General features: G+C 42.0%; 1 protein-coding gene across 1 annotated transcript; it reads left to right on the forward strand.

Moving 5' to 3' along the window:
* Window positions 1-1,640: 1,640 nt before the first annotated feature.
* LOC138349128 (uncharacterized) lies at window positions 1,641-5,131 on the forward strand. The gene has a single exon (XM_069299147.1). The coding sequence runs from the start codon at window positions 1,765-1,767 to the stop codon at window positions 4,774-4,776; it is 3,012 nt and encodes a 1,003-aa protein (XP_069155248.1). The 5' UTR covers window positions 1,641-1,764; the 3' UTR covers window positions 4,777-5,131.
* Window positions 5,132-9,665: the final 4,534 nt, after the last annotated feature.

Genomic DNA, 9,665 nt, shown 5'->3' on the forward strand with positions numbered 1-9,665 from the left:
GTTTAATTACTTGGGGGTTATACGAGGTAACCTTAAGTTAATTAGTGGGTTATTATTGTCATCTTTTATTCTTAATATATACTAATTAGGGTAAAAGAAAGAGGGTTTTGAATAAAGAAAATAGAAAGAACAAGAGAAAGGGAGAGAAAGTCGAACGAGAAAGAGGAGAAACGAAGAGAAACAAAGCTTGGGAAATTGCTTGCTTGAACACTAGTCTTCGGTGGAGGTAGGTTATTGTTTCTCTTACGATATTCGTAGTAAACTCTTAATAGAGAATGATATGTATTGATAATATTGTAAACCCTGCTATGTGCTTAATTGTATGCTTGCATGAATGTAACTATATAATTGTTATTATATAAGCATGATGAAGTTATTGAATCCCAAATCTTGTAAAAACCTAATCTCTTTTTAATGATGATGCCTTGGTAAGGGAGAAGGCTTGATGAACTAAAGTAATGAGATTGATGATGCCTTGGTAAGGGAGAAGGCTTGATGAATTGATAGAATGAGATTAGGGGATCGGGTGTCACGAACTGACACGTAGAATTAGGGGATCGGGTGTCACAAACCGACACGTAGATTAAGGGATCAGGTGTCACGAACCAACACATAGATTAGGGGATCGGGTGTCACGAACCGACACGTAGATTTAGGGGATCGGGTGTCACGAACCGACACGTAGATTTAGGGGATCGGGTGTCACGAACCGACACGTAGATTTAGGGGATCAGGTGTCACGAACCGACACGTAGATTTAGGGGATCGGAGTGTCACGTTCCGACACGTAGATTTAGGGGATCAGAGTATCACGTACCGACACAAGAGGATTAATGAATATGAGGGAGCGGAATGTCACGTACCGACACAAGAGAAATAAAGACAATGAATCTTGAAAGATGTTAATATACTCAATCTAATGAACATAATTCCCAAATGAGTATGGTATTGAGGCTTGAGTCCTCATGCGTGAACTTGACGGTAATTGTTAATGATATAGTACTTGCTGTTGCTACATGTTGAGTGTCATAGTTGATTTTATGATATTACTTGGTATATATTGATTTCTATTTTGAGTTGGCCGATGATATCTACTCAGTACCCGTGTTTTGTACTGACCCCTACTTTTATGTTTTCTTCTTGTTTATTTGTGGAGTGCAGCAAACGTGCCGTCATCTTCGACTCAACAGTAACTCTAGCCAATCTTCATTACTCCGGATATCAGGGTGAGCTAATGCTTCTAGCTGGGACTGGATCTTCCTCTTCATGTCTTGATGCCTTGAAGTTCCGGCATGGACTAGCTTTTATGTATTTTTAGCTTCTTAGAATCTCTTAGATTTAGTAGTTTGAAGTAGATGTTCTTGTGATGATGACTTTCAGATTTTGGGGATAATAATAGTTATTGATTTTATTAATGAGTTTAAGTCTTCCGCATTACTTTCTGTTGATATTATATTGAAATGTTAAGGTTTAGATTGGTTGGTTCGCTCACATAGGAGGGTAAGTGTGGGTGCCAGTCGCGGCCCAATTTTGGGTCGTGACAAACTTGGTATCAAAGCATTATGTTCGTTGGTCTCATCACACAAGAACGAGTCTAGTAGAGTCTTAAGGAACGGTAGGGGGACGCCTTTACTTTTCTTTGAGAGGCTATAAGACTCTAGGAAAATTCCATTCTTTCTTTCTTTCTTTCGTGCTATTACTTGGGTCCAATTGGTATCTAGGTGATACAAATTGGTATCTGACCATCTTCACTCTATTTCGCAGATGGTTAGAACTAGAGCAACGACTGCGCCAACATCAACATCGGCAAGACAAGAAGCGTCTGAGCCAGCCACTGGGGCTGTAGCTCGAGAAAGAGTAGCGGCAAGAGGCCGTGGTAGAGGTCGTGGGAGGACGTCCTCTAGAGGAAGAGGACAAGCACCTAGCCCATCTGATACTAGGGCAGTGAATCCTCCACCGACTGAGGAAGTGGTAAGAGAGGGTGAGGAAGGGGAGAATGAACAAGTGCAAAATGAGGAATTGCCACCCCAACCTACCCCAGAGATGATCAATCAGGTTCTCGCTTATCTTAGTGGGTTGTCTGATCAGGGTCAGGCCCCTCCAATGTTTTCTGCACCAACACCTCCGGTTTCAGAGGTACAACATGCAGCCACTATGGCTCCTCGTATGGATGCCTCATTTGACATGGGCACGTTTCCACGTCTGACTACTGGGCCTATAATGACAAATGATCAGCATGAACTTTTCAGTAAGTTCTTGAAATTGAAACCTCCAGTCTTCAAGGGTGCTGAATCTGAGGATGCTTATGATTTTCTGGTTGACTGTCATGAGCTACTACACAAGATGGGTATAGTTGAACGGTTTGGTGTTGAGTTCATGAGTTATAAGTTTCAAGGGAACGCCAAAATGTGGTGGCGGTCACATGTTGAGTGTCAACCAACAGAGGCACCACCTATGACTTGGGCCCCATTCTCTAACTTGTTTATGGAGAAGTATATCCCCCAGACTTTGAGGGATAGGAAAATGGATGAGTTCTTGAGCCTAGAGCAAGGTAGGATGTCGGTCAATGCATATGAGGCTAAGTTTCATGCACTATCCAGATATTCTACCCAACTTTGTTTTAGTCCACAAGAGCGGATTCGTCGTTTTGTGAAGGGGTTGAGGTTAGAGTTCCGGATTTCAGCCTTACAGGTAGTGGCTACGGCACAATCCTTCCAAGAAGTGGTAGAAGTGGAAGGAGTGAGGCTAGATGAATTCACCATGACATCGACATCAAAGAGGTTTCGAAAGGGAGGTGAGTTTAATGACTTTTACTCTAGAGGACAGGGTTCAGGAGGTTACTCAGTTCGACCAATTCAGTCTTCGCTACAGACTGTAGTTGGGGGTCCACCTCAGACCGGTCAACACTTCTCTGAGAGACCTATGCTTGACTCTAGAGAGTGTTATGGGTGTGGGGAGACTGGACATATTAGGAGAAATTGTCCAAAAAAGAGTTATAGACCCCCAATGGCTAGAGGTAGATGTGGTCATGGTAGAGGCTGTTATTCTGGAGGACGTGGTGGTCGAGGTAATGGTGGTCACCAAAATGGTCGAGGTGATGGGCAAACTGGAGACACTACATCACAACATGGTAGGGTCAATGGACAGACAAATGATAGGGCCCATTGTTACACTTTCCCTGGGCGGTCTGAAGCGGAGGCATCTGATGCTGTCATCACAGGTAATCTTCTGGTTTGTGATTGCATGGCGTCTGTATTGTTTGATCCTGGATCCACATTTTCTTATGTATCTTCCTCATTTTCTAATGGTCTAAATTTACATTGTGAATTACTTGATATGCCTATTCGTGTTTCTACTCCGGTGGGTGAGTCTGTGGTAGTTGAAAAGGTATATAGGTCTTGTTTGGTGAACTTTGTGGGGAGCAACACTTACGTAGATTTAGTTATCTTAGAAATGCATGGTTTTGATGTAATTTTGGGTATGACTTGCCTATCTCCGCAATTTGCGATCTTGGATTGTAATGCTAAAACGGTGACGTTAGCCAAGCCTGGGACAGATCCGTTAGTGTGGGAGGGTGACTACACTTCCAATCCGGTGCGTATCATCTCCTTTCTTCATGCTAAGAAAATGGTTAGTATAGGGTGCTTAGCTTTCTTGGCACATCTCAAGGATAACACTACCCAAGTACCTTCGATTGAGTCGATTTCGGTGGTCCGTGAGTTTCTGGATGTGCTCCCTGCAGATCTTAGTGGTGTGCCACCATATAGGGATATTGACTTCTGTATTGATCTTGAACCGGGTACTCGCCCCATTTCTATACCCCCTTATAGAATTGCTCCCGCGGAGTTAAGAGAGTTAAAAGCCCAACTTCAAGAGTTGTTGAGCAAAGGCTTCATTAGACCAAGTGCATCTCCTTGGGGTGCTCCGGTTTTGTTTGTGAAGAAGAAGGATGGGAGTTTTCGGATGTGCATAGACTACCGGCAGTTGAACAAGGTAACCATAAAGAACAAGTATCCTCTTCCTCGCATTGATGACTTGTTCGATCAGTTACAAGGTGCTTGTGTCTTCTCTAAGATTGACTTGAGATCCGGTTATCATCAATTGAAAATACGAGCAACGGATGTGCCAAAGACTGCTTTTCGAACAAGGTATGGGCATTACGAATTTGTAGTGATGTCTTTTGGTCTTACGAATGCCCCTGCTACGTTCATGAGTTTGATGAACGGGATTTTTAAGCCATATCTGGATCTCTTTGTGATCGTATTTATTGATGATATACTGATATACTCTAAAAGTAAGGAGGAACATGAGGAGCATTTGAGAATGGTATTGGAAATGTTGAGGGAGAAAAAGCTTTATGCCAAGTTCTCTAAGTGTGAGTTTTGGCTAGATGCAGTGTCCTTCTTGGGGCACGTGGTTTCTAAGGATGGAGTGATGGTGGATCCTTCTAAGATTGAGACAGTGAGGAATTGGGTAAGACCTACTAATGTGTCAGAAATAAGGAGCTTTATTGGGTTAGTTAGCTACTACCGCCGATTTGTCAAGGGATTCTCTTCTATTGCTTCCCAACTGACAAACTTGACTAAGCAAAATGTTCTATTTGTATGGTCGGATGAGTGTGAGGAAAGATTTCAGAAGCTCAAGACTCTGTTGACTACTGCACCAATTCTCACCTTGCCAGTGGAAGGTAAGAATTTCATTGTCTATTGTGATGTATCCTATTCGGGTTCGGGTGCATTGCTAATGCAAGAGAAGAATGTGATTGCTTATGCTTAAAGACAATTAAAAGTGCATGAACGTAACTATCCAACTCATGATTTGGAATTGGCCGTGGTAGTGTTTGCATTAAAGCAATGGAGACACTATTTATATGGGGTTAAGTGTGAGGTCTATACGGATCATCGTAGCCTACAGTATGTCTTTACTCAGAAAGATTTGAACTTGAGATAGAGGAGATGGACGGAACTACTGAAGGACTACGACATCACTATTTTGTATCATCCGGGGAAGGCGAATGTTGTAGCGGATGCTTTAAGTAGAAAGGCGGGAAGCATGGGAAGTCTATCTCACTTGCAAGCTTCTAGACGCCCATTGGCTAGAGAAATTCAGATTCTGGCTAACGACCTTATGAGATTAGAAGTAAATGAGAAGAGAGGATTTTTAGCTTGTGTGGAGGCAAGATCTTCCTTCCTTGACAAGATTAAGGGAAAGCAGTTTAATGATGAAAAATTGATCTGGATCCGAGATAAAGTGTTGCAAGGAGAGGCTAAAGAAGCGACAATCGATGAGGAAGGTGTTTTGAGGATTAAGGGAAGGGTATGTGTACCCCACGTCGATGATTTGATCAACACTATTCTGACATAGGCTCATAGTTCAAGGTATTTGATACATACGGGTGCAACCAAGATGTACCGTGACCTAAAGCAACACTTTTGGTGGAGTAGAATGAAGCGTGATATTGTGGATTTTATCGCCAAATGTCCAAACCGTCAACAAGTAAAGTATGAACACCAAAGGCCCGGAGGAACACTTCAGAGTATGCCCATTCCTGAATAGAAGTGGGAAAGGATTGTAATGGATTTCGTGGTTGGTCTTCCAAAGACATTGGGAAAGTTTAATTCTATCTGGGTAATTGTTGTATGGTCGGACGAGTGTGAAGAAAGCTTTCAGAAGCTCAAGACTTTGTTGACTACCGCACCAATCCTTACCTTGCCAGTGGAAGGTAAGAATTTCATTGTCTATTGTGATGCATCCTATTCGGGTTTGGGTGCAGTACTAATGCAAGAGAAGAATGTAATTGCTTATGCTTCGAGGCAATTAAAGGTGCACGAATGTAATTATCCGACCCATGATTTTGAGTTGGCTGCGGTAGTGTTTGCATTAAAGCAATAGAGGCACTATTTATATGGAGTTAAGTGTGAAGTCTACACGGATGATCGTAGCCTATAGTATGTCTTTACTCAGAGGGATTTGAATTTGAGACAGAGGAGATGGATGGAACTACTGAAGGATTATGATGTTACCATCTTGTATCACCCAGGAAAGGCTAATGTTGTGGCAGACGCCTTAAGTAGAAAATCAAGGAGCATGGGTAGTTTAGCCCACTTACAAGTTTCTAGACGCCCATTGGCTAGAGAGGTTCAGACTCTGGCTAACGACTTTATGAGGTTAGAAGTCAATTAGAAGGGAGGATTTTTGGCCAGTGTGAAGGCAAGATCTTCCTTTCTTGACAAGATTAAGGAAAACAGTTTGATGATGAGAAACTAAGAAGAATCCAAGATAAGGTATTGCGAGGAGAGGCTAAAGAAGCACAAATCGATGAGGAAGGTGTTTTGAGAATCAAGGGAAGGGTATGTGTGCCCCGTGTTGATGATTTGATCAACACTATTCTGACAGAGGCTCATAGTTCAAGGTATTCGATACATCCGGGTGCAACCAAGATGTGCCGTGACCTAAAGTAACACTTTTGGTGGAGTAGAATGAAGCGTGATATTGTGGATTTTATTGCCAAATGTCCAAACTGTCAACAAGTAAAGTATGAACACCAAAGGCCGGAGGAACACTTCAGAGAATGCCCATTCCTGAATGGAAGTGGGAAAGAATTGCAATGGATTTCGTGGTTGGTCTTCCAAAGAAATTTGGAAAGTTTGATTCTATTTGGGTAATTTTTGATAGGTTAACTAAGTCTGCTCACTTCATTCCGGTCAAGGTGACTTACAATGAAGAGAAGTTAGACAAACTTTACATCTCGGAAGTGGTGCGGTTGCATGGGGTTCCACTCTCCATTATATCAGATAGAGGTACGCAGTTTACTTCTAAGTTTTGGAAAACATTGCATTCGGAATTGGGTACTAGGTTGGACCTTAGTACTGCGTTCCATCCTCAGACCGATGGTCAGTCTGAGCAAACGATTCAAGTGTTGGAGGATATGCTTCGTGCATGTGTGATAGAATTTGGTGGTCAGTGGGATAGCTTCTTACCCTTAGCAGAGTTCTCCTACAACAATAGCTATCAATCAAGCATTGATATGGCCCCATTTGAGGCACTATATGGGAGAAAATGTAGGTCTCCCATTGGGTGGTTTGATGCATTTGAAGTTAGACCTTGGGGTACTGACCTTCTGAGGGAATCGTTAGATAAAGTGAAATCTATTCAAGAAAAGCTTCTAGCGGCACAAAGTAGACCGAAGGAGTATGCAAATCGGAAGGTTAGAGACTTGGAGTTTATGGAGGGTGAACAAGTCTTGTTGAAGGTTTTGCGAATGAAAGGGGTGATGCGGTTTGGTAAGCGAGGTAAACTTAGCCCAAGGTATATTGGTCTATTTGAAGTACTTAAGCGAGTAGGGGAGGTGGCTTATGAGTTAGCCTTGCCTCCAGGGCTGTCCGGAGTGCATCCGGTATTCCATGTGTCAATGTTGAAAAGATGCCATGGGTATGGAAACTACATTATCCATTGGGATTCAGTTTTGCTTGATGAGAATTTGTCTTATGAGGAGGAACCTGTTGCCATTCTAGATAGAGAAATTCGCAAGTTGAGATCAAGGGAGATTGCATCCATCAAAGTTCAATGGAAGAATCGACCCGTTGAAGAAGCCACTTGGGAGAAGGAGGCAGATATGCGAGAAAGATACCCACATCTGTTTACAGATTCAGGTACTCCTTTTCGCCCTTATTTTCCTTCTTGTGATCGAACGGGGACGAACGATGGGTAAATTGATATCTATTGTAATGACCTGTTTAGTCGTTTTGAACAGCAGATTTTATTTCTAGAAAAACAGGCTGAGGCGACGGACCCCACAACAGACCGTCATGGGCACGACGGACCGTCGCAGGGTCTCGTTTCAAAACACTTAGAAAATCTGAAATTAGGTACTGAAAATCGACTCTCTGAACTTCGTAACGAAATGGCAGGACGGACCGTCACAGACTCTTTGGTTGAAATTGAGTCTCTGAACCTTGCGACGACCTGCAGGACGGACCATCGCAGGCATGACGGGCCGTCACAGGTTGCGTAATCCCAGCCTGGGTTGGATTTCTTTACATTTTTAAGGGACGTTTTGGACTATTCCTACTTTAATTATAAAGTTAGAGGGTTAAGGTTAATAAGTCTAATTACTTGGGGGTTAAAAGAGGTAACCTTAAGTTAATTAGTGGGTTATTATTGCCATCTTTTATTCTTAATTATATACTAATTAGGGTAAAAGAAAGAGGGTTTTGAATAAAGAAAATAGAAAGAACAAGAGAAAGGGAGAGAAAGTCGAACGATAAAGAGGAGAAACGAAGAGAAACAAAGCTTGGGAAATTGCTTGCTTGATCACTAATCTTCGGTGAAGGAAGGTTATGGTTTCTCTTACGATATTCGTAGTAAACTCTTAATAGCGAATGATATGTATTGATAATCTTGTAAACCCTGCTATGTGCTTAATTGTATGCTTGCATGAATGTAACTATATAATTGTTATTATATAAGCATGATGAAGTTATTGAATCCCAAATCTTGTAAAAACCTAATCTCTTTATAATGATGATGCCTTGGTAAGGGAGAAGGCCTGATAAACTAAAGTAATGAGATTGATGATGCCTTGGTAAGGGAGAAGGCTTGATGAATTGATAGAATGAGATTAAGGGATCGGGTGTCACGAACCGACATGTAGAATTAGGGGATCGGGTGTCACAAACCGACACGTAGATTAGGGGATTGGGTGTCACGAACCGACACATAGATTAGGGGATCGGGTATCACGAACCGACACATAGATTTAGGGGATCGGGTGTCACGAACCGACACGTAGATTTAGGAGATCGGGTGTCACAAACCGACACGTAGATTTAGGGGATCGGGTGTCACGAACCGACACGTAGATTTAGTAGATCGGAGTGTCACATTCCGACACATAGTAGTAGGGGATCAGAGAGTCACGTACCGACACAAGAGGATTAATGAATATGAGGGAGCGGAGTGTCACGTACCGACACAAGAGAAATAAACACCATGAATCTTGAAAGATGTTAATATACTCAATCTAATGAACATAATTCCCAAATGAGTATGGTATTGAGGCTTGAGTCCTCGTGCGTGAACTTGACGGTAATTGTTAATGATATAGTACTTGCTGTTGCTACATGTTGAGTGTCATAGTTGATTTTATGATATTACTTGGTATATATTGATTTCTATTTTGAGTTGGCCGATAATATCTACTCAGTACCCGTGTTTGGTACTGACCCCTACTTTTATGTTTTCTTCTTGTTTATTTGTGGAGTGCAGCAAACGTGCCGTCATCTTCGACTCAACAGTAACTCTAGCCAATCTTCATTACTCCGGATATCAGGGTGAGCTAATGCTTCTATCTTGGACTGGATCTTCCTCTTCATGTCTTGATGCCTTGAAGTTTCGGCATGGACTAGCTTTTATGTATTTTTAGCTTCTTAGAAACTCTTAGATTTAGTAGTTTGAAGTAGATGTTCTTGTGATGATGACTTCCAGATTTTGGGGATAATAATAGTTAGTGATTGTATTAATGAGTTTAAGTCTTCCGCATTACTTTCTGTTGATATAATATTGAAATGTTAAGGTTTAGATTGGTTGGTTCGCTCACATAGGAGGGTAAGTGTGGGTGCCAGTCGCGGCCCAATTTTGGGTCGTGACATTCCAGCTAATGATAT

This window comes from Solanum lycopersicum, chromosome 6, assembly GCF_036512215.1.
Source record: "Solanum lycopersicum chromosome 6, SLM_r2.1".
In the NCBI taxonomy this organism is placed as follows: domain Eukaryota; kingdom Viridiplantae; phylum Streptophyta; class Magnoliopsida; order Solanales; family Solanaceae; genus Solanum; species Solanum lycopersicum.